Source organism: Terrapene carolina, unplaced genomic scaffold (assembly GCF_002925995.2).
Source record: "Terrapene carolina triunguis isolate 2854851 unplaced genomic scaffold, T_m_triunguis-2.0 Scaffold66, whole genome shotgun sequence".
Taxonomy (NCBI): Eukaryota; Metazoa; Chordata; order Testudines; family Emydidae; genus Terrapene; species Terrapene triunguis.
The window spans coordinates 94,290,472-94,317,234 of NW_020664417.1; the positions used below are offsets into that span (position 1 = coordinate 94,290,472).

The following is a 26,763-nucleotide window of genomic DNA, read 5'->3' on the forward strand; positions in this document are numbered from 1 at the left end:
TGAAATATAAGAGAAACTGTCTTGGTAGTGTGCCTTCAATACATACATACATATGCGTGTATTTCAGTGTTTCTCAAACTGGGGTCGCCGCTTGTGTAGGGAAAGCCCCTGGCGGGCCAGGCTGGTTTGTTTACCTGCCCCGTCCGCAGGTCCAGCCGATCGCGGCTCCCACTGGCCACGGTTCGCTGCTCCAGGCCAATGGGAGCTGCTGGAAGCAGCGCGGACCAAGGGACTTACTAGCCGCCGCTTCCAGCAGTCCCCATTGGCCTGCAGCGGTGAACCACGGCCAGTGGGAGCGGCGATCGGCTGGACCTGCGGACGGGGCAGGTAAACAAACCGGCCTGGCCCGACAGGGGCTTTCCCTACACAAGAGGCAACCCCAGTTTGAGAAACACTGGCGTATTTGTTATGGTTGGGATTTTCAAAAGTGCCTAATAGATGCCCGATGCCGATTAAAAATGAATGGAAATTGGTATCCAAATCATCTAAGCGGCTTTGAAAAACCCACCTTATATCGATCTCTAGCTATATATATACACCTCTACCCCGATATAACGCGACCCGATATAACACGAATTCTGATATAACGTGGTAAAGTAGTGCTCCGGGGAGGCAGGGCTACACACTCCGGTGGATCAAAGCAAGTTTGATATAACACGGTTTCATCTATAATGTGGTAAGATTTTTTGGCTCCCGAGGACAGCGTTCTATCGAGGTAGAGGTGTATATATATCACATATACATATCAAAAATGGTAAAAAAAAAAACACATGTTGAGGTTGCAAAGTCAAAGTCAAAGTCAAGGGCAGACAAATAAACAGTGACAAGTTTTTTAAGTGCTTGTACACAAATGCTAGAAGTCTAAATAATAAGATGGGTGAACTAGAGTGCCTCGTGATAAAGGAGGATATTGATACAATAGGTATCACATAAACCTGGTGGACTGAGGACAATCACTGGGACACAATCATTCCAGGGTACAAAATATATCGGAAGGACAGAACAGGTCATGCAGGGGGAGGAAGTGGCACTATATGTGAAAGAAAATGTAGAATCAAATGAAGTAAAAATCTTAAGTGAATCCACATGTTCCATAGAATCTCTATGGATAGTAATGTCATGCTCTAATAAGAATATAACATTAGGAATCTATTATCGACCACCTGACCAGGACAGTGATAGTGATGATGAAATGCTAAGGGAAATTAGAGAGGCTATCAAAATTAAGAACTCAATAATAGTGGGGGATTTCAATTATCCCCATATTGACTGGGAACATGTCACCTCAGGACGAAATGCACGGACAAAATTTCTGCTTCTTGGAGCAGCTGGTACTGGAACCCACAAGGGGAGAGGCAACTCTAGATTTAGTCCTGAGTGGAACGCAGGAGATGGTCCAATAGGTAACTATAACAGGACCGCTTGGAAATAGTGACCATAATATAATAACATTTAACATCCCTGTGGTGGGAAGAACAGCTCAACAGCCCAGCACTGTGGCATTTAATTTCAAAAAGGGGAACTATGCAAAAATGAGGGGGTTAGTTAAACAGAAATTAAAAGGTACACTGACTAAAGTGAAATCCCTGCAAGCTGCATGGGTGCTTTTTAAAGACACCATAATAGAGGCCCAACTTAAATGTATACCCCTAATTAAGAAACACAGTAAAAGAACTAAAAACGAGCCACCGTGGCTTAACAACCATGTAAAAGAAGCAGTGAGAGATAAAAAGACTTCCTTTAAAAAGTGGAAGTCAAATCCTAGTGAGGTAAATAGAAAGGAGCATAAACACTGCCAAATTAAGTGTAAAAATGTAATAAGAAAAGCCAAAGAGGAGTTTGAAGAACGGCTAGCCAAAAACTCAAAAGGTAATAACAAAATGTTTTTTAAGTACATCAGAAGCAGGAAGCCTGCTAAACAACCAGTGGGGCCCTTCAATGATCGAGATACAAAAGGAATGCCTAAAGACGATGAAGTCATTACAGAGAAACTAAACAAATTCTTTGCTTCAGTCTTCATGGCTGAGGATGTTAGGGAGATTCCCAAACCTTAGCCGGCTTTTGTTGGTGACAAATCTGAGGAACTGTCACAGATTGAAGTGTCACTAGAGGAGGTTATGGAATTAATTGATAAACTTAACATTAATAAGTCACCAGGACCAGATGGCATTCACCCAAGAGTTCTGAAAGAACTCAAATGTGAAATTACGGAACAATTAACTAGGGTTTGTATCCTGTCCTTTAAATCGGCTTCTGTACCCAATGACTGGAAGATAGCTAATGTAACGCCAATATTTAAAAAGGGCTCTAGAGATGATCCCGGCAATTACAGACCGGTAAGTCTAACGTCGGTTCCAGGAAAATTAGTCGAAACAATAGTAAAGAATAAAATTGTCAGACACATAGAAGAACATAAATTGTTGGGCAAAAGTCAACATGGTTTCTGTAAAAGGAAATCGTATCTTACTAATCTATTAGAGTTCTTTGAAGGAGTCAACAAACATGTGGACAAGGGGGATCCAGTGGACATAGTGTACTTAGATTTCCAGAAAGCCTTTGACAAGGTCCCTCACCAAAGGCTCTTACATAAATTAAGTTGTCATGGGATAAAAGGGAAGGTCCTTTCATGGATTGAGAACTGGTTAAAAGAAAGGGAACAAAGGGTAGGAATTAATGGTAAATTCTCAGAATGGAGGGGGTAACTAGTGGTGTTCCTCAAGGGACAGTCCTAGGACCAATCCTTTTCAACTTATTCATAAATGATCTGGCGAAAGGAGTAAAAAGTGAGGTGGCAAAGTTTGCAGATGATACTAAACTGCTCAAGATAGTTAAGACCAAAGTAGACTGTGAAGAACTTCAAAAAGATCTCACAAAATGGAGTGAATGGGCAACAAAATGGCAAATGAAATTTAATGTGGATAAATGTAAAGTAATGCATATTGGAAAAAATAACCCCAACTATACATACAATATGATGGGGGCTAATTTAGCTACAACTAATCAGGAAAAAGATCTTGGAGTAATCATGGATAGTTCTCTGAAGATGTCCACGCAGTGTGCAGAGGCGGTCAAAAAAGCAAACAGGATGTTAGGAATCATTAAAAAGGGGATAGAGAATAAGACGGAGAATATATTATTGCCCTTATATAAATCGATGGTACGCCCACATCTTGAATACTGCATACAGATGTGGTCTCCTCATCTCAAAAAAGATATACTGGCACTAGAAAAGGTTCAGAGAAGGGCAGCTAAAATGATTAGGGGTTTGGAACAGGTCCCATATGAGGAGAGATTAAAGAGGCTAGGACTTTTCAGCTTGGAAAAGAGGAGACTAAGGGGGGATATGATAAAGGTATATAAAATCATGAGTGATGTGGAGAAAGTAGATAAAGAAAAGTTATTTAATTATTCCCATAATACAAGAACTAGGGGTTACCAAATGAAATTAATAGGCAGCAGGTTTAAAACAAATAAAAGGAAGTTCTTTTTCACACAGCGCACAGTCAACTTGTGGAACTCCTTACCTGAGGAGGTTGTGAAGGCTAGGACTATAACAGTGTTTAAAAGAGAACTGGATACATTCATGGAGGTTAAGTCCATTAATGGCTATTAGCCAGGATGGGTAAGGAATGGTGTCCCTAGACTCTGTTTGTCAGAGGATGGAGATGGATGGCAGGAGAGAGATCACTTGATCATTACCTGTTAGGTTCACTCCCTCTGGGGCACCTGGCATTGACCACTGTCGGTAGACAGGATACTGGGCTAGATGGACCTTTGGTCTGACCCAGTACGGCCATTCTTATGTTCTTATGTATGTAAGTACCCAAAATTTGGGAAATACCAATATTAATGATGATCATGCAACCTTAATTTGGGCCCCTTATACATGGACCTTATGCCATACATTAGGATATACTACTTTTTCCACAGCACCATTGCCCCATTTGGTCCAAAGCATGGATGCTACAGAGTGGGTAGCTATTCAATATTTTGTTTGGTTTTATCCGCATCATTCAATGCATGACTCCATGCCTTATTTATTGCACACCTACCACATCTTGCTCTCAGTACAGAATTACAACTTTCTTCATGGGCTTTTTTATGGCACTCATCCTCACAGTAATCAATGCCTTCATAGACATTAATGAATTTTATTTTCACTATATGGTGAGATGGTAAAATGATATTATTATCCTCATTTTACAGATGGAGAACTAACGTACGTAGAGATTAGGACGCAAGTGTCCTAATTTTTTGTGGCGTCCGATTCTCTTGAATAGTCAGAGAGTGGGAAAATGGTTCTATAGCCTAGTGGTTAGGTCACTCTCTTGGGAGGTGGGACATATGGGTTCCATTCCCTGCTCCAATGAATATTTATTTATGGATACAAAGGGGAACAGCTTCAATAGGGAGAGACTGACAGAGCTACCCACCCCTGAATGCACTATGATCTGGTGCTTGGGGAATTCATTTGGGAGGGAAGAAGAGCTTGGTTGAAGTTCCTGCTCAAAGTGGGAATTCAAACCTGGATCTCCCACATCCAAGGTGAATGCCCTAACGTCTAGACTAATGGGTATAAGCCTACCACCTTCTCCTCCATTTTATGAATCTAGTCCTTTATTTCCTTTTTGTTAATTAAAAAAAATGTTAAAAGGGCCTGAAACAAAATGCTTAGTTTCAGGTCAAATGATTTGCCAATCGTTCAGAAAAAAATTGGTTTTAGTTTGACCCCAAACAACTTTTTTTGGAACTGCCAGTGAACCAAAAGAAATCAGATATTCACACAGCTCTAATCTTGACCTTTACTATTTCTTCTAGGTCTTTGAGCTGTGGTGATCAAAACTGAAAGCAGTATTCAGGGTATTCATGAATATCCTCGTTAATGTACAGCCTAACATCTTATCCATGGGCTGACTGCTGCTGTGCATTGAATAGATATCTCCAACAAGCTGTCCATAATAATGACTAGATATTTTTGCTGAGAGGTCACATTAACTCAGAACCCATCAGTGTGCATGCAAGTAGTTTAAATTACTTCTCTATTTTGTGAAATTGAATAAAATTACCTTTCTTGGGGTGCTTCTTACTTAGTCTTGACAGCTATATCAGTATTTTCCTTCCGGCAAATTTTGCTTCCTCACTATTGACCTGTTAATTAATATATTATACAACACTGGCCACAGTGCTAACAACAGGGCATCACAGGATTAATCTTTTTCCATGCTGAGTTCTGGACATTTATTCTTTGCTTCTTATCTCTTAAACTTTTCTTAATCCACCAAAGGCCTTTACCTTTCACCCCCTGGTTATCCGTTTCCTAAACAGCCTCTTGTGAAAAACTATCAACATCTTTTAAAAATCTAAATAAATTAAATTATATCCACCGAGTCTCTTTTTGTATTAAATTTAATTTTTTAAAATTCTTTAAACAATGATAACAGATAAGGAAAGTATAATTTAACCTTACAGAAGCCCCACTGATTTATCAGTCTCTTGTGAGACTCATTTACTTGTTTTATAACTCTATGTTGATGGGTTTCCATTCTATTCCTCATAGTACTGAAGCATAGTACTCTCTGGTTTATAATTCTCAGGGTCACAATAAGGACTGTTTTGAAATACGGGTATAATGTTGGCTATCCTCTAGTCTTTTAGTATAACAGCTGTTTGGAATGATAAATTAGATACGGCTGTTAGTTGCTCAGCTACTTGGATCTTTAGTCCCTGATTCATCAAAGCATTTAAAAACATGGTTCAGTGCGTTGTTGAATCAGTGCCTTGATTTCCTTCAGAATTCTTGGGAAAAGAGCCTCTGGTCCTGAAGGTGATGAAACTCACAAACTGAAATATGGTCAACTGAAGCCCAACAAGATAAGAAATTAATACTGATCACTTACAAATATTCACCATCCTGGAATTTTGTAACTGCCTTCCACTCTGATATCTCTTCCACCACCACATCTAATATGGAGCTCATCTTCTTTCCTCCCTTCTTTCCTCCTCTCTTTTCTGTCACTGCTGACAAAACTCACTATTACCCTGTTAACTCATCATGGGGGCATCTTTGAAGTCTTGCTTACCTTCCCCCTGCATGGCCAGGCCCTCAGCAATCATGTTGTTTTTTCTCTTACGATGCACGTCTCAAAAATTTGCCTTTTCCTTTCCACCCACATTTCTTGGTAAACCTCTCTTGCACATGTTCTCCTATTCCTACCTATCTATTTTAGACCAGGCTCCTTTGCTCACTTTCAAACCACTCCTAGAGATCCACATGATCTACAAGGCCAAGGTTGACTGACATCCAAATGGAAATCCACCTACTTCTACCTGTGTTGACTGTATGGTGTTCTCTCTCTATTTTTTAGATTTTAAGCCCTTTATGGCAAGGTCATGTTGTATGTGTTTATCTGACTTTTTACATTGATGGTGCTATATAAATAAATTAAATTAATGGAGATACACTTATCTCATAGAACTGGAAGGGACCCTGAAAGGTCATCAAGTCCAGCCCCCTGCCTTCACTAGCAGGACCAAGTACTGATTTTGCCCCAGATCCCTAGGTGGATCCCTTAGGGAGTGAACTTACAACCCTGGGTTTAGCAGGCCAATGCTCAAACCACTGAGCTATCCCTCCCCCCTTATAATAGTTATAAATATTATTATTTATAAATCATAAATAATAATATTGCAATATGGCAAATAGAAACGAATGAATTTCTGCAAAATAAAAAGAAAAAAATAATTATTTGTTTTATTCCACAAACAATAACAACCTGACAACTGATAGCTACACCTATTATCAATTGGAATTAGTGGCATATATGTGAAAAAAAATACTAACACAATGCTCACAAAGGCAAATACATCTGAGAGATATTTTAAGTTATTATAGTTATTCTTAATAACCACTTTCTGTTCTATTTGTTGTAAAGACAAAGCAGAGCTAACTATACAGGGAATAGGTTGTAATACAAAGAAAACTAAAATCCATGCACTGTTGTAGAATGCGGTACATGACAAAACAGAAGATTAAACTCTGGGGCCTTGTTTTCCCACTGCAGATAACAATTAACATCCATTGAAAGCCATATGAATTTTGCTTTTATATTTCTAAGAGTCATTTAGATTTTATGGTTTCATGGTTTTTGTCTTAGATTTCTGCAACTGTCACGAAGTGGGAGTCAAGCATCTGCTTTGTTTTTAAAGGGAAATGAAACCATGTCATTATTCAAGAGGATTTAACCAGCATGTCCTTAATTAATGCTAATATCAAAGACACTGGGGGCATAAATGTGATCAGAACAGGCTCTAACAAGCACAAGAATAAAGGTCACCAGTCAACTAAACATAGCCAAGGAAGCAGTGAAAAAATGAAACATAACAACAAGAAAAAAATTCCTAACGAAAAAAAACCCTACACATATGAGGAGACATTTTTTTAAAAGTCACCATTAACTTAAAATGAAGAAAGGTTGGATTATGGGTTATAAATTATTCAAAGAAGATAATTAAATGAAATCTAGAAATCAGGTACCAAATTCAGATCTTGTGTAAGTAGGTGCCACTTCCCTAAAATCAACATAGGTGTTTACACCAAATATGAAATCTGTCTTCAAAAAATCTCACCATACTGCTGCTCAACTGGTCTAAATCAGCATAGCTACACTGAAATTCAGGGGAGCAACACTGATTTAGACCAACTGAGGATCTGGCCCAGTATTTCTTTGAACACCCAGTTTAAAAAAATGCACAAGGCTCTGGTGTCCCCGAAAAACTATAGTTTGTAATTTGGGCTTTTACAGCTCAACAGCCAGATGCATTTCTTGAGCTGAGCCCTCAAAGAGTAAATAATAATAATCAAGGAAGTGTTCAGTGCTATTTTTTCTCACTATTATCATTTAAATTAGTTTCCTTGAGTCTACAAAAGCTCTTCCTTTAAAAATGAATAAATGTTCAATTAAAAAAGATTAGGGACTTACCGTAGTGTTTCACACTCATAGCTATCGAATCCTCTAGGATCCCACATGCATGTCTAAGGGCAGAAACTGTCCCCATATACTAATAACACTTTATCCTTCTATCACATCTTCTCAGGATCGCCAAGTGTTTTACAGACATTACTAAATTAAGCCCCATTGTAAGATATGATGCTAATATCATCTTTTAACAGATGAGGAAACCAAAGGAAAACGTTGTTAAGGGATTTTGCGTAAGGCGCCACAGTTGGTCTGTGGCAGAACCAGCACCACAACTTGTGACTTTGTTGAACCCAACCCTGGAGGGAATATGAGCCTATGGACTGGGCACCGAATTGAGTTGGGAGGGGCTCTCCTCTCAGCTCATCCATTGACTCATCATGTGACTTGGGCAAGTCTTTTCACCCTTCTGTGTCTCAATATAATAATCTGTAAAGCAGGACCAATCAGACCTTTGTAATGTGTTTTGAGAACTGCAGCTGGAAAAACACTACACTGTATAAGTACAAAATACTATGAGCCAGATGCTCCCCTGGTGTAAATCAGTGTAGCTCCACAGACTTGCACACAGCCAGGATTTGTGCCTGGGTTACTGTTTTCTGGCTCACAGTCATGTGTGCTTCCACTGAAATGCAGCTCCTATTCTTCAGTGTTTTGCTTTCTGAGCAGTGGCCCAGGGGCCAGCAGAGAGAGAGCTGAAAGCAGAGGAGTTTGACTGGAGATCTGTTGGAGGAGAACAGAGGCAAGCAAGCCCCTGTTTCGTAGTGGCTGTGAGTGAGTACTTGAGAGTCTGTTTGCTTGCTGGTTTGCTTTCAGTTTGCAAAGTCTGGTAGGGGGCAGTGTGAACCAGAGCCTTTGATTACAGCTGAACCTTGATTAGGAGATGTGGCTTCCTTGCAGCCAACTGGCCAGACAGCAGCACAGGAGCCACACCTGTATGTCTGAAGTGCCACCCGATAGATCCAATGGAAGAGAAGAGCTAAGGTTAGGAGATGGAGCTAGAAACTATGGTTGAGTTGCATAGGAGATTTGAGTAGATGATGAGGAAAGGGGCTAGTGGAAGCATGTGACTATGAGAACAAAACAGAGGGAAAGACTGGCTAGTGAAGGAGAAATAGACCTGAGGAATAGGTTTGGTGAGTCAGAAAATGGAGCAGAGAGGCAGTCAGTAACAGAAGATGGGAGACAAAGGAAGAAGAGAAAGTGTGAATAACCCTACAAGGAGAGGGGAATAGACCATGGAGATAGCCAGCGTTTGGAGCTCCAAGAACATAGAGAACGACTCTCAGAAGATTGCAAGTGAGAAGAGAAGACAAGACGACTTGCAATCAGAATGAGTAGAAGCAGGAAGCCTGCCAACGATCAGTGGGGCCATGGGACATTTGAGGTACTAAAGGAGCACTCAACGAAGACAAGGCTGTTGCAGAGAAGCTAAAGGAATTCTTCGAATGGGTCTTCACTGCAGAGGATGTGAGGGAGATTCCTACACCTGAGCCATTCTTTTTAGGGGACAAATTTAATGAACTGTCCCAGATTGAGGTGTCAGTAGAGGAGGTTTGGGGACAAATTGATACATTAAATAATAGTAAGTCAGCAGGACCAGATAGTATTCACATAAGAATTCTGAAGGAGCTCAAATATGAAATTGCAGAACTGTTAACTGTGGTATGTAACCTATTGTTTAAATCAGCCTTTGTACCAGATGAATGGCAGATAGCTAATGTAACACCTATTTTTTTTAAAAGGCTCCAAAGGCAATGCTGGTAATTACAGGCTGGTAGACTAACTTTGGTATCGGGCAAATTGATTGAAATTATAGTAAAAGACAGAATTATCAGAAACATAAATGACAATGATATATTGGGGTAGAGTCAACACAGCTTTTGTAAAGGGAAATCCTGTCTCACCCATCTATTAAAATACTTTGAGAGGGTCAACAAACATGTGGACAAAGGTGATCTAGTGGATATAGTGTACTTGGATTTTCAGAAAGCCTTTGATAAGGTCCTTCACGAAAGGCTCTTAAGCAAAATAGGCAGTTGTGGAAAAAGAGGGAAGGTCCTCTCATGGATCAATAACTGATTAAAAGGTAGGAAACAAAGGATAGAATTAAATGGTCAGTTTTCACAGTGGAGAGAGAAAAAAAAGTGGGGTGCCCCAAGGATCTGTATTGGGATCAGTGCTGTTCAACATATTCAGAAGTGATCAGGAAAAAGGGGTAAACATTGAAGTGGCAAAAGTTTGCAGACGATACAAAATTATTGAAGATGTTAAGTCCAAAGCTGACTGTCCAAAGGGATCTCACAAAACTGGGCGACTGGGCAACAAAATGGCAGAGGAAATTCAGTGTTGACAAAAGCAAAGTAATGCACATTGGAAAACATAATCCTAACCAGACATACAAAATGATGGTGTCTAAATTAGCTGCTAAAGTGATCTTAGAGTCACTATAGATAGTTTTCTGAAAACATCTGTTCAATGTTCAGCGGCACATAAAAAAAACCTAACAGATTGTTAGGAACTATCAGGAAAGGAATAGATAATAAGGCAGAAAATATCATAATGCCAGTATTTAAATCCATAGTACGCCCACACCTTGAATACTACATGCAGTTCTGGTCATCCCATCTCAAAAAAGTTATATTAGAATTGAAAAAAATATATAAAGAAAGACAGCAAAAATGATTAGGGAACAGCTTCCATATGACGAGAAATTAAAAAAGACTGGGACTGTTCTGTTTAGAAAAGAGACCACTAAAAGGGGATATGATAGAGGTCATGAAAATCATGACTGGTGTGGAGAAAGTGAATAAGGTAGTGTTATTTACCCCTTCACATAACACAAGTACCGTGGTCACTCAATGAAATTATTAGGCAGCAGATTTTAAACAAAGAGAAATACTTCTTCACACAATGCACAGTCAACCTGTGGAACTTGTTGCCAGAGCAGGTTGTGAAGGTCAAAAGTACAACTGGTTTCAAAAAAGAATTAGCTGAGTTCATGGAGGGTAGGTCCATCAATGGCTATTAGCCAAGATGGTCAGGGATACAACCCCCACGCTATGGGTGTCTCTGCACCTCTGACTGCCAGATACTGGGACTGGATGAAAGGGGATGGATCACTCAATAATTGCCCTGTTCTGTTCATTCCCTCGGAAACATCTGGTGCCAGCCTCTGTCAGAAGACAGGATACTGAGCTAGATGCTCATTCTTATTCTCTTATGTTCTATTCTTTCCCAGGTGTAAGGCTGGTGGATCTTAACCACATGCTCAGGGTATACTGATCACTGTATTTAGGATCGGGAAGGAATTTCCTCCCAGGTCAAATTGGTTTTTTTTTTTTTTTTGCTTTCCTCTGCAATGTGGGACACAGGTCACTTGTTGGTTTGAACTAGAGTAAATGGTGGAATCTTTGTAACTTGAAATCTTTAAATCAAGATTTGAGGACTTCAGTAACTCAGCCTGAGGTTATGGACCTTCTACAGGACTGTGTGGGTGAGGTTCTGTGGCCTAAATGTGCAGGAGATCAGACTAGATGACCATGATGGTCCCTTTTGGCATTAAAGCCTATGGATTTATAGTCACAACTCTACTTCTGTCTTATGAGAATAAGATAAGCAGTGACTTTGATCTTGAGGATGGAGCAGGGGATTGGAATTAGGGAACTGGGTTCCAACTTCAGCTCTAGCGCTAACTCACACTGTGACTGGAGTGAAATCCCTTCGCCATTTGGGCCTCCGTTACGCTCTTTGTAGTCTGGAGGGGACAATGCCATTGTGAAGCACTTTAGTATCTACTGACAAATAGTGCTATATTTGGTCAGACAAAAGTGGTATTAATATGATTATTGCTGTAGTTTCCCCTAATTGTGTTGTCTTCAAGATATACAATTTGCAAAAAGGACATTTCAGTACACTTCCACGAAAGAAGCAAGCAGTTAGGATGCTCACCTAGTGATCAGGAAACCAGGGTTGAATTCCCTGCTCTGCCAGAGACTTTTTGTGTGACCTTGTGCAAGGCATGTAGCGTCTCTCTATGCCACAGCTCCCCGTAAGTAAAAGGGGTTAATAACAATGTGCTCATGGTGATGTTGCGAGGATAAATATATTAAGGATTCTGAGTTGCTAAGATACTACAGTTATAGGGGACATATAAGTACCTGAGAGAGAGAGAGAGAACAGAATGAACTGAAATGCAGGCTTTAAAATACAGTATCTGTAATTTGGAGTCCTCTTTCTCTATATTACAGCAACCAGGTCCATTTTTTCCCCAGATACCACAGAAGGGCTTGGAAAAGCTGCACTTAATATAATTAGCACTTTGTTATAATTCAGGCTTTATTAAAGAACACGTTAACTATGCAATGTAAGTATTTAATGTCCCTGTTGTAGATCCATTTCATTGTGTTTTTATCATTGTAAATTAGTTCTATGAAAGATGAATTGGACACATTTTACATAAAATTGGGCCAGAAATGTTAGCATAATAAAATGTCTGAAAATTAATTTTGTTCTATCTAACAATGAATTCATATTGTTCAGAAATCGCTCAGTTTACTAATGAAGACTTTAATGGAAATAAACTTCAGTATATTTTGCTGGTTTTATGAAAGTCTGTTGACCCAAGAACCCATTCACACTGGATAGGTCATATCTTCCTTTTGTGAATCCATGACAATTGCTTATTGCTAGAGTTTACATTATTTTGCTCATGAAATGCCCTTTCTAAAGTTATGGTTAAAAACCTTTCATCTTGTATTGATTATGCAATAAATACGGAATTAAAATAACCACTTTCTGATCCTCTTGTGTTCCCTTGACTAAGAACTATACAAAGATTTTCTATGGAATCGCACTATGGTGAGAGGATGACCACCCCAGCATCTTCAAAGGCATAGAGGGCCAAATTCTCACTCTCTTGGAACACAGGACTAGAAGTGACCACGTGGGTCATGAAGTCCTGTCACCTGCTAACACAAGCAGCCCATCCTATACTCCCATTTATAAATGTATCAAACTCCATCTTAAACCATTTAGGTTGTTTGTTCCCCACTACTCTTGTTGGAAGTTTGTTCCAGAACTCATTGTTCCAGAACTTCACACTGATGGCTAGAAACCTTCTAATTTTCAACCTAAATTTATTCCTGGCTAATTTTTACCCATCTGTTCTTGTGCCAACATGGTCCTTAAACTTCAATAACTGTTCTCATTCCCTTGTTTTTGCCCCTTTGATGTATTTATAGACAGCAATCATATCCCCTCTCAGCCTTTGTTTTGCTAGGCTAACCAAGCCAAGTTCTGTTTGTCTCCTCTCATAAAATAAGCTCTCTAGTCCCAATCATCCCCTTTCTCTGGGTTTATCCAAATATAAGACAGAGAAGTGTTTAGGGGATGTATGCTGATTAGGACTAAGTGGCAGGGTATATAATATTATGTGCAGATCATGCTCCCAAACGCTAAATCCTCCTTTGAAATGCCCCTCCACAGGTCAAAGCAAGGGTGAATTTCACCAGTTCTGAGAAGACAGAGTTTGTTTCCTAGACTCCTCTAGTTTTGATCATATACTGAAATATGTACAGTCAGAATCTGGGATTCAATCCTTAATCTCCAATGAAGGGACATAGAAAGCAGAGATACTAACAGTTCACCTTTCCCGGTTTCATTCATGGGGCCACACTGTTCAATTGGAACAATAAAATAATAATAAATTATAATGCATATATCAATATATTTTGTTAGCTTGCTTTATAGCCTGATTTATATATCAAGAATTAACAAACATGCTACCAGTGATAAAGGATTCACTATGTTGCAGCAATAAATCTGATTGCTTCACTCTAACATTACAGTTACTTATATTATCTGTTGCTACATGTGTTTGAATTGCTCATTGGTTATTTGTCACAACTGGCAGTATCCTGGTGAGTACAAAGCCTAGATCAACTACTGTGGTCAATAAGTATATGAGTGAGAACAGGAGTGGAAAGAATTTCTGATTCTGCACATAGTCCTTCTATGAAATAACTATGACATTTTATTACTTTTTAAATGATATACTCATGAATTGTCAGTCATTCCAAAGTACTTTCACTGAAACATTGTTAATTCTGAGGTTTTCTTAGACCTTTGGAGAGGACATGAGGTTTTGAAATTAGCCTTATTATTTGGATTTATTTTTTCTGTACTTTTTTCAACATGTCAGTGTGTGCTTTTTATTGTTTTGTTTTGAAACATGAACTTTATTCACTAACAAGCAGATCCACCCACACAGCGAGAGCACAGATGCTCTTCTAAATTACAGTCTTGAAAATACAGACTTAAACTGGTTAGGAATTTAATGGGTTAGAGAGCTTAGTTAGAGTAAGCTTACCAGTTTCTGAAAGCAATTTTGTAGCTTCCAGTACCTTCTCGGTATAAACTCCAGCTTCATAGTTTTCCATCTCTGCATTGATGATGTGAATGACTCTGGCTGCACGACCACGGATTGCACCTGCAGTTCTGTCCAGTGTATCAACATCCCCCTCTTGGAGGGCGATCACACATTTATTCACATCCTCCAGAATATGGTTTTCTGCAGAAAGAACACACATAATTTTCAGTTCATAGCTAGGCTTATATGAGTATACTGCAACTGTTGAGTTATAAAGAATAACTTGTCTGTTCTGAGTACTTTAGAATCATGGAATCATAGAATCACAGAAATATAGGCTGGAAGGAACCTCAAGAGGTCATCTAGTCCAGTTCCCTGAGCTGAGGCACAGTAAACCTAGCCCATCCCTGACAGGTGTTTGTCCAACCTGTTCTTAAAAACTCCCATTGATGGGAATGCCACAGTCTTCCTTGGAAGCCTATTCCAGAGCTTAACTATCTTTATAGCTAGAAAGATTTTTTTCCCTAATATCTAACCTAAATCTCCCCTCCTGCAGATTAAACTGATTACTACTTGTCCTACTTCCAGTGGACATGGGAAATAATTGATTACCATCCTCTTTATAACAGCCCTTAACACATTTGAAGACTGTTATCAGATCCCCATTCAGTCTTCTGTTCTCAAGATTAAACATGGAGAGTTCTTTTTAATCTTTCCTCATAGGTCAGGTTTTCTAATCCTTTTACCATTTTTGTTGCTCTTCTCTGGATTTTCTACAATTTGTCCATATTTCTTAAAGTGTCTTGCCTAAAACTGGACACAATCCTCTAGCTGAAGACTCACCAATGCTTAGTACAGTAGGACAATTACCTCCCATGTCTTATTTACAACACTCCTGTTAATACACCCCAGAACAATATTCGCTTTTTTCGCAACTGTGTCACATTGTTAACTCATATTCAATTTGTCATTCACTACAACCGCATATCCTTTTTAGCAGTACTACTTCCTAGCTAGTTATTATTCCTCATCATATAGTTGTGCATTTGCTTTTTCCTTCCCAAGTAATTTGCACTTTTCATAATTGAATTTCATCTTGATTTCAGATCAATTCTCCAATTTATCGAGGCCATTTTGAATTATAATAATCTCCTCCAAAGGGCTTGTAACCCCTCCCAGCTTGGTATCATTTGTAGATTTTATAAGCATACTCTCCACTCCATTGTCCAAGCCATTAATGAAAATATTAAACAGTAGCAGACTCAGGACAGGCCTCTGAGGGACCCCACTAGATATGTCCTTCCACTTTGGCAGCAAACCATTAAAAGCTACTCTTTGAGTAAGGTTTTTCAACCAATTGTGCACCCACCTTATTGTAATTTCATCTACACCACATTTCCCTAGTTTGTTTCTGAGAATGTCATGTAGGACTGTGTCATATGTGACTAAAACACAACAGCTTACAATACTATTACCACCGTACTTTAGGCCATTTCTGGAGGATACTGTAGTCTCTTAATAAGGGTACATAATAAGTTATGGTGCTTTACATCCCAGGTCACTGTCTTGAATCTGAACCTAGGTCAGTACTGATCAAAATTAATTTCTGTCCAATGTCTGTTTGGTGACTTATCCTGTGTTAAATAGGTTGATTAGGTCATCTCACCACAAAATTCACCTACTTAACTAGCATTACTTGGCACCATTATTCAGAGTCTCAGCAGAGTGGACAAACCAGTGAACTTACTTACCATTGTGAACTTAACTACCCTTCTCACACTACACATTGTCACTCCAGAACAATCTTGAGGCACAGACGGATCCAAGAATTATTTTAAGGGTAAGTACAGCTCTTGGGATTTCCAGGGTTGTAAATCTGGTACTTTTCTCAAACACTGAAATTCACTTCAAATATCAACTCTTAAATTAAATAATTTTTAAGAGTTACTAAAATAACAATAAATAAAACTGGAGTATAATATGGCCATACATTCTGTATATGCATTGACAAGAAGTCAATATTTGGAAGATTAGTCTGTTTACTACTGAAAATATTTAGGGTGTGAGTCTCAAAGGCATCTAAAGGAATTAGGCACCCAACTGCTATTGAAAGTCAATGAAAGTTTGGAGCCTGTTAGTTAGGTTTACATCACGGGTAAAATTCACTCTTGTGAAGAAAGTTTGCACATGCTCAGTCACCAGGCTGTGATAGTAGCATGACATCTGAGAGCATGGCCAGTCCAACGTCCTGACCTCTAACCTGCATCTTCACAAGAGACTCTGTAGAGAAGGCACTTCAGTAGGTAACTTTCTGGTAGCTGGGGAGCACAGGCGATTGATTCTTGGCACAATGAAGTCAATAAGAATTTTGTCATGAGTGCAATGGAGTCAGAATTTCACCCCAGAGCTCTTTGCCATGGACACAGGGGTCGGGGTTCAGTTTCTACTTGCTGTCTCTCATCATTTTGTAAAATAATCTTTTTTTTACCTTTGTAAGTATTATTGTGTATCGTCTCTACCACCTCTCACCCAGGAGTCTTATTAGACGGGCAGTAGAGTGTCTTTAGAAATAATCCAGGGGAGTGAGAGATTTTTCAGGGGTTCCTCTCCATACCCGTGCAAATGGAATCAGCAGTGGAAGAGTAGAGGGAGCAAGAGCTGGTTTGTGTGTCCCTCACTGCATTCAGAACCAGAAGAAGTGAGGGACTCCATGCAGAGAGCAGGAAGTGGAGGAGCAAACAGTTCATCTGCTTCCCACCAGACCAGGAACAGAAGTGGGAAGCTTTTATAGCAGGGAACATGCTCTTAAGTGTCAGTGATTGTGCGTATCATGATACTATACTAATGAACATATGGCAAGATCAGCTGGTGTACATTATTGTAGCTCAATTGAAAGTAAAGGAGATACACCAATTTACACAAGCTGGCCGCCAGGTTTTATACACTGCAGTATATAATGCGTGTCTTACACAGCACTGTCATGTGTTGAATCAACACAGTTCAAAAGGGCATTTCAACAATGAAAGTGATATCTGAATTTTACATTTGGCTAATCTCAGGCAAATCTGACATGCAACTTGCTTTTCTGCCAGTACCACCACAAATGAGCTGGAGATAAAATGATGTACCTTGTAGTAAGATGCCATGATCAATAAACTAAGGTTGATCATTTAACCAATTGCTTTTTTTTAGCCATTCCAGGGTTACAAAAATAGACTAAAATTGTCATGTGCCTTGCCAAAGATCCCAGGGTTCACTCATTTAAATTTTCCAGAAAAGTTAACAATGTTGCATTTCAAACTATAACATTTCTGAATGAGAACTGAAATTCTCCAGTGTTGTGAACAAAGGTCATTTCAAAGGGAAAGTTCTCTTCAAAAAAATACATGAATACATTTCAAAAATGTTACTCTGCTAAAAGATTTTTTTAAACCCATTTTGCTTAGCACAGCATGCCCACATTTTGCCTGAAGTGAAACACTTTTAGAAATACGAATGGACAATGTATTTGAAATGTAAAGCGTTTGATTAAAATTAATCTCAGCCTCCTGTAGCCACTGCACCGATAAAAATGTGCCATCAGTTGTGGCATGGGGTAATAAGCGGGGAGGGGTCACTTTGTCAGAAATTCTTAAACAGTCACCAACCGGTTTTTAATACTTTAATGGTTTAACAACTAAAAATAAGCTATTGCTTCTTTGTGTGAATTTCTGATTGAAGCCAAGACTTCAGAGCTCACTGCTAATAGAGCAGAGTTCTATAAACAGTGTGGGATAGTACATCATTTTTAAACAGATAAGAAAATAAAATATTGAAAAGATAGACCTGAACTGAAACCCCAGATTTGACCCACCTTGGAAAAATTTGGATCTGGTTCCAAGTTTTATAACTCAAGCTTATCCCCAATAAATATATTACGAGAATAAACTGATTTCTGAAAAACAGAGTCAGTACAAATTACCCCGGGGAAGAACGTGCAATTTATGGATGCAAGTGCTTTGCTTTGAACAGTAGAACAAAAATAAATAATCAAATAGCAGCTTCTCAGCTTGTGTACTGTATCTATGGACCACAGACTTGATCCGTCCATTATTTGTAGAGCTAGGTCTGCTAAAAGGTGCTTGCCAGCACCAATTGTCAAATCAAAATCTATGCTCTCCCACGTTCTGCAGCACCCAGTTTTCTGACAGTCAATTTTCATTTCCTTGTCATGGCTTGTTGTAAGAACTCTGTATTGGGGTTGAATCGTGGAGTATAATCAGGCTCAACCACACCATTTCCTTGTTACCAGGAATAACATGATGCAACCAAACAGAAAAAAAAAATGAAAATGAAGGAATCCTTTCTAGGGATGAATAAGCCATCCCCCCGCCCCACACACACACATTCTATTTAAAAATAGTATTTTTGAAGTGTGCACTTTAGATTATAACTTCACACACTGATTGAATTATGAAACCATTCTGCTTATTTCCAATTTGAATCTGGGTTTATTTTTAAAAGCATATGCCTCAGGAGAGAAAAGTATATATTCAAAATCTTTCCTAATATGATGTTAAGATCCAATAATGCCTCATCTGCCAAAATTCACAAAGAATAGAGAGCAAATGCATAATAGAAATAGGGATTTTCCTGTTACTTGGAAACAAGAACTATTTACATTATTTCATGTAAAATGTACCTCTTCTTTTTTCTAAGTTAGCTGTTATTACCTTTTTATACACAAAAGAAGTATAACTGGATTCCGCACAGTTGACACAAGTTGTAGCAAGTAAAAACGTATCCCTTTCCTAGGATTTGGTATTATTCGTGAAAGAATCTCAAAGTAGACCACCACAGAATTCAGCCCATGCTGTTTCCCAAGGCTTGGCTGCTCTCAGAGATCCTCTCAAAGGATTGCTCAGCCCGTACTCTATGTCCTTTTCTCATAACGGCCAATTCCACCTACCTTATATCTTGCTAGGATAACAAGCTACCTGCAACAGTGAGTCAAACACACAAACAGACCACTTTTTGCAGCAGGATCACTAGCTGCTTATAGCTAGATTGTAACTTTACATTCTGCCATATGGAGTAGTGTGTATTTACACCTCCCCAGAAGCAGCAGAGAGAAAAGATTGTGAACCTGAGAGTCCAAATCCCTTTCCCTTTCCTTCCTGTATTTGGGTGAGGAGTAAGTTACTTTACCTCTTTTTGTGGACTAGCTTGCTCTCTACTGTGTTCCTGGCCAGCTATTCTGGTGGGTGAGCAAAGGGGTGAAGGGCTACATCAGGTATCCTTCAAATTACACTTCATTCTTTCCCCTTCCCACCCATTTGCTTGCAGTGGTGAGTCACAATCTGTGAAGGACTATGAAAGAGAGTAAGGCATCCTCTCTCTCCCTCTTGGGTAAGGTCTGTGACAATCAAGAATAACATTTGCAAACACTGGCGGCAGCCTGTTACAAGACATTAATAAATGTAAAAAGAGTGGTTCAAATTCTTCTGTACTTATTGGCAATACAGTCAGGTCCAGTGAAAACTCTAGGCCTGAACACCTCTGAAGTTTGAACTTGAAATCCAAACCCAGACCTGGATTCAAATTTTGCCTGTGATCCATATCTTTATAATGAGCTCAAACAAACCCTGAAGTCTGGGAGGCTTGGAATCTGGAACCAACTCAGAATTCTGTGGCTTGAAGCTGTCTCTGCTAATTACAGCAAAGACAGAAATCCTGCACTGTGGGGAAATGGATTTGATAATCTAATAGGTCTTTTCCAGGCTCAGTCCTCCCCTACATTTGAGCTCTGCTAGGTGCAGGTTGGGGGAGTGCATCAGAAAGCCAATTATAACTCCATAATTCACTGGTTCCCTGGTCCTTATATTAGTTAGAACAACTAGTGTGTGCACCGGAGTGACTGGCACAGGAGTTACTGGCACAGTAGTTACCTCTGCCAGGTTTACACCAGTGAAGCATTTTCCTCCACAAGGAAAATCTCTGCTGAATATTTCTGCCCAGAATCCATCCATTTTGTACCACCTGAGTGGCACAAAGTGAATGGATTGCACCAGAGAACCTGGGTCTCCATCTCTTAACTTCTTTGATTCCATGAAGTTGCTTTGCCATTTACTGCAGCATGCAGAGAAACACTAAAGGCCAGATTTTCAGCCAGGCTCCTGCCCAGCCTCTCTTTCTATAGGGGCAACACCTTCAACTCATTTTGGCTGCATATGTTAGCCACCGGAAACTAAAAGATGCAAATTAGGTAGATAGGTAGCTGTCCAACTACGAATACCTGCACTAGCAATGAATTTTGTCCATAACAAGGGGAAAACTGGTGCTAAAAATGTATACTTGTTTTACCCGCAATTGTTTTAGCCCCATCAGGATTTGAAATTCAAAACATCTCCCAAAAGACAGAAACACATGTACAATGTGACCAGTTATTAGGGATTAATTGGCAGGACTGGATTACTCCCACTGAGTTCAGCAAGCCAGCGTTCTAAGTGGCTGGAAGAATGCACTAATGTAATTCTAGCTGCCTTTCTAATGTGACCATTACTTTAATTTATTGGTTTATTTTTAGGAGGCTCCTTTGATCCCCGTACCTGAGACAGAGAGGAAGTCGTCCACAGAAGTGATGTCATCAACTGCCTCAGTGAGAACTCTCACTTGTTTCTCCCACTGATCTTTAAAGACGTCCATGTTGTCCTGAGCTACTTTGCTCTGGGGTCTGGCAGCCAACGTGAGTGCAGCATTTATTACCTATTATTTAGAATAAGTTGTTACAAGAAATGACAAAACTTTGCTCAAGGGAAAGAACAAATTGATTAAATACTACGTTAAAAGCACAGCTGTGCACTGTGCTCATTTTGTTCATTAAGCAAGTCTCACAATACAAATGTATTTTTCACAGTTTTTGCAAGGCAGTCAACAATATAATGAAAAAGGCAAGGCTATAATCTTCATATGGGACATTTTTCTCTGTCAAATACCTTATGCTCTTTAATGCTTTAACAGTTCTTGAGTACTTTGCAGCAAGAATGTTGCCTACCTGTGGGCATAGACTATCAATCTGGGTTGCTGCCATACGGACTAACTTCACACCTTCTTCGTTATTGGAGATAGAACAGGCCAGATTGGCAACCTGAAATGAAAACAGCAGACTGAGAATCAGGTTTTCAGGCAAATGGTACATTTTATATCTTTTTTAATATTATTACTGAACCTTGCTTAGAATGAGGGAATCATATTAGAAGCATCAAACTGCATCACTGAGCAGAAACCCATGCAGATCATTTCCTCCCTCGCAAACTAACCTGCAGCCATCCACAGTATTAAGATATTTCACAAAATTTTTCTTCGCTGCCAAGTGCTCTGCATCTCTCCGTAGTTCGTACATGACACTTCCTGTAAGATTTCTCGGGAGATTGTTAACGTTTCAAAACAATTATCGAGCTGTTTCGTTCTCTCTCCATGTTTGTTATGAATAACAGTGTTCAGGCTCTGTCATATCCTGATAGTCATGCCATACTGAAGAGATTCAGAGGTCCTAACAGGCACAGCTCTGCTTGGCTAACCACAGCCAACATTCTGATACCAGTACTCACCCATAGAAGTTCCCTACTGCTTGAGTACTCCTTTCAATCTCAGATTCTGATGCCCTTACTCATATTGAGAAGTACCTTATTTCTCAAGTACTCCCATTTATTTCAATGGGGCTGCATGCAGTGTAAGGTACCATTCAGTGAGGATATCAGAATCTGATCTCATGGAATGTAACCGTTAAAAACGACATTAAGGAGGACATGATATCCAGATCTCATTTAGAGGTATGTATCCTTCCGCGTGCTGTGGAGCACTGGTCCAGGAAGGGGGCTGGTTAGAGCCATTATAATGCTGAGGGTGTTTGGAGCAGAAGTAGTCTGGGAAGAGTTATGGAGACATGCATGCAGACCTACCAGTCAAATCTGCCCTTAACCACTAAAAGGGCTGGAGCTCTATAGCCTGGATGTGAATGGGGGAATCAAGTCTCCTAACTGCTACAGAACATCCATGCAAAAAAATTCGTTTTCAAAGGCTTTGTGTCACAGAGGGGAGTTTGATCTAACTTGTTAAAATAGCAATTCATGCCAGAGTACAAAAAACTACACAATGTTGCACGTGTAGTGTTTAGAAATATGAGTAATTTTTTTTAAGAACAGTAAAGAACTTTTCTTTTAATTTCACCAGGAAGTATGGCTCTGAATTCTAAGCTACATCAAAACACACATACATTTTTAAAGATGCTGTCTTGCTATTATTCATTGTGCCTGAAGGCAGAACTATCAGTTGGAAATGATTCATGAATCAGTTCTAATACCCCAGTCTTTCCAATTTTCCTTTAGTCTCCCCTTGCGGTATTAATCTGTTCCTGTCTCCAGTGCACATCACCATATTTAGCCTTGATCCATCTGTTCTCCACAGAACCCATTTCATTTCACAGTTATTTAGAATGTGGTTTGCATGTATCGCTGTGTCAAAATCCATGGAAGGAAACCACCCTAGGCTTCAAAGAGTCTTCTAGGCACTTCCCAGGCAAAATTTTATTATAACACGGTGATTCTTATTTTCATTCCATGGTGAGACAAATGAGTTAGTCTGTTTATTAACACCCTTACAGCACTCATATCAGAAATGTTCTCCTAAGCTGACATACTCCAACTAATTTGCTGTTTTCTGTAGTCACATTTTTTTGCATACATCTAGCAGTACCCTTTAATCTTCATTGGAAACAAAAACTATACCAAATAGTAATTGGAATGCAGTAGGTGAGTTGATAAAATGTATAGGAGGATTACAGACTTAAATACCAGCAAACAATGTTACATTCAGCACAAACCAGGGTCCTCATATTATAAAATAAGTCATCTTTTAGATTTTCTTTTCTTTTTATGATGATCAAGATGAAAGAATTGTCCTGAGGCCCAAAATGTACTATACATCTTACTTTCTCTCAGGTATGAGCGATACGGAATTGAAAGTCACTTTAATAGGACCATAATAGGTCTCTTGAAATGGCAATAAAACTATCAAGCTGGCATGATCTCTCCAATTCTACTGGGAACAGACTCTTCTCATTGCACTGACATTGAAATAAAATGTGCTTCTTCTTTCTCTGTATTAATCGCTCTCTTGGTTCCTTCTGGTGAGGATAATATTTGGAAACTACTTTGTAAGGGTCTGTATCGAGTCATCCTGGGACAATTGTTTATTTTTTTTTGTAAAATCCAACATACATAATATGGGGAACAGAATGTAGAGTCTGGTATAAAGATCAATACTATAAAGAATCCAAGAGTAATCAATGACCATATTCAATATGCATCATAATATGCATGATACCTATCTATATCCATCTATATCCAAAATGCAAATTTGTTGATGTATATCAACTATAATCTCTTCCATTCCCTGAGTTGTTTTAAGTCTTGTACAAATATTGTGCCACGTCCATTGATTACAATCAAGTGAAACCAATTTAAAGCAGTTAAGGATCTGTCCAACTGACTCAAAAACTGTGCACAGCAGCAAACAAATCTTACACCGGAGGTTACACTTTAGTACAAATTAGAATTTTAGACCAACTCATCATAAGGGAAATTGTGCCTGTAAAGCACAATGTGAGATAGACATCACATTATTTGACAAGACTTCTGGGGGGAAAGTTTTTTTTTTTTAATGCTGTTAAGTGTGGCTTCAAGAACAAGAACACATTTTAGCTCATTCAACTCCTCAATCGTGCAAATTTTCTCTCATGTTTATTGACTATGATTAACTTGGATCGTGATATTATTAAAATAAGAGAAGAGAGTTCTTCAGAGGTACAGGGAAACCTTGTTTTTGGTGTTCACATTTCATAACAACAATACGTATTGTGAAGAACCCTCATTGGATGATAAATTATTTACCATTAATTGGAATTCTCTTAATAGTGCCACATGCACAGATCAACAGCCTTGGATCTGGATTGCTTTGAAATGACAATGAAATGGGTTGAGCACCTTGACACAATCATGGCACCTTGTCAAGACTGCAGTACACAGCAGTGCCATTTCAACATGTATATTGAATAATATCCAGATATTTGGGTAGCAAGGTGACCTGTCCAAAGTTCCTTACCTGCAGGGCCCAAGTTGGAAGGTACAACCTTCTGCAATGAATATTATGTTCTAAGGATGTGAAATAACAGAGTACCATGCCAAAGAGTCTATAGATTGGGAAGTACCAGAAAAGTGAGGACAGAACAAGAAGCATGGTCTCAAGTTGCAGTGCGGGAGGTCTAGGTTGGATATTAGGAAACACTATTTCACTAGGAGGGTGGTAAGGCACTGGAATGGGTTACCTAGGGAGGTGGTGGAATCTCCATCCTTCGAGGTTTTTAAGGCCCGGCTTGACAAAGCCTTGGCTGGGAAGATTTAATTGGTGTTGGTCCCGCCTTGAGCAGGGGATTGGACTAGATGACCTCCTGAGGTCCCTTCCAACCCTAATTTTCTATGATCTGGAATATAATCCTAGCCCAAGTGAAATCAATGGCAAAACTCCCATTGACTACAATGGGATTCAGATTTCACCCCTGGAATTTGGCTCTGATTGCAAAATCTTCAGAATGTGTAGAAATGAGAGGGGACTGCTGGTGAGGTGTTCTCCATGAGAGGCTTTTGGCTTTGCAATCGACTTTCTCCCGTGGTCTGCCTGATGCAAGATTTGATGACTTCCAAACCATACTGCAGATACCATCTTTCCCTTTGGGCAGCTGGGGAGGAGGTGGCTTGGTAGGCTTGGAAAGTAGCAGGATTGTTGATGTGGTCGGGTTTTTTTAAATGTCTGGGCAGTCTACTAAGTTTATAGAACACACGGAGTTCACTAACTGCCTAAAATGTTCTCATTTTTGAATTAAGATTGTTGTGAAGACTCTAGAGTACTTAAATAAATGAATAGATAACTAAACAAATCAGCAAACGGTGAAACATCTTTTGATATGTATGTGGAGCTAAACTAATATTAATCAGCAGCTTAAATAACCATTAAGGTCCAGAACCTCAGCCCCATTGATCTCCTTTTGGACCATCAGAATGATCCAAAGGGACCTTAGTTGTCATCAGTCATCAAACCAGCGTAGCCAGCTCTACCAAGTCCCTCCTTCGCCTGAAAGTCTCCCTCCAGCCGTCCTTACCACCAGCTTACTTGCCACTAGGTCAGCCCCAGCATCAGCAGAAATGAACAGATGGTGTAAGAAGCACCTTTACCTCCCTTTCCCACTAGCTGAACTAAGCCCTGTAGGCCCTCTCCTTGAAATATTTACATACGTATCTTTAATCATGTAAATATGCACATACTTTTTTCTGTGATTTAGACACTGGAATATTCCTGCACTAAGTAAAAATATGGCGCAATTGGAAAACAGTATTTTATTTTTAAAATAAAATAAATAAAATATTTATTTTAATTTATTATTATCTTTATTACTGTATACAGGATTACAATTGCAGTTCTAGGACATAGTAAAGATAATAAGGCCCTTTTACATTTACACAATCTTTCAGGTCCCTTTGCACTGCTAGAATGTTAATGAGAATCAGGCTCAGATATCTTTCTTCTGTATTTCTGAACTGCACCCTTTCCACTTCCCACAGTTTAAACGGATTTTATTACAAGTAATCGTGATGATCAAAATGTATTTTCCTCTGTATTAATCTTAAATTCAAAGATTTAGCAGGGCTGCTCTGGATATACTGGAAGTAGTCCAAAGAAACACAAATTAATTGCTTGGAGCGAAAATTCAGATGAAGGTTCCACTATATGTTACAATAAAGCAGAGATACAAATAGAAATACTACAGGGTATTGTTCAGTAATTTGCATAGTCATTCCCTCCCCCTCTCCCACCCCCCTAACAGCACAGATTGGGTGAAGGCAGCACGCTACAGAAGAACTCAGATGCTCTGGGCTCTCAGTGACTATGCAACAGTTCAAAGAAAATAGAAAAATACATGTTTAAATGGTGATTTTGCAACTACTGTTTGAGGCTGCCTTATATATATATATATATATATATATATATAATTGACATTGGTTCTGTTAAGGATTGTGGAAAAGAAAATTGGCAGTGAGCTATTTCCTTTCAGTGAGCAACAGAAGAATGTTAAAACACTTTAGTTGCCATTTTCTGTGTCCAGAAGTGAAAACACTCATCTACCTCTGGGCATGTCTACATTGCCCCCCAGTTACTACTCAGGTGTGAATAGCAGTGTGCACCAAAGTGCTGCACTGTAACTTCCTCATGTGGATGCTGTGGGTGCAAAATTAAAGGTTCCTAGTTAGTATTAATGGACTCCTGTTTGAGGAGGACCACATTAGTGTGAACTAGAAATCTTTAAGTTTGTGCCTCCAGTGTCCA

The 26,763-nt window shown here is 39.3% G+C and overlaps 1 protein-coding gene across 2 annotated transcripts in view; it reads right to left on the reverse strand.

Moving 5' to 3' along the window:
* LOC112105333 (catenin alpha-2) overlaps positions 1–26,763 on the reverse strand; it is a 164,114-nt gene that overhangs the window by 65,075 nt on the left and 72,276 nt on the right. For both annotated transcript variants that reach the window (XM_029910684.1, XM_029910683.1), the window contains exons 3-5: positions 21,380–21,472; positions 20,934–21,090; positions 14,347–14,547 (exon numbers count right to left, since the gene is read on the reverse strand). In XM_029910684.1, the coding sequence (XP_029766544.1) occupies positions 14,347–14,547; positions 20,934–21,090; positions 21,380–21,472 (451 nt within the window). The remainder of the gene's footprint in view (positions 1–14,346; positions 14,548–20,933; positions 21,091–21,379; positions 21,473–26,763) is intronic.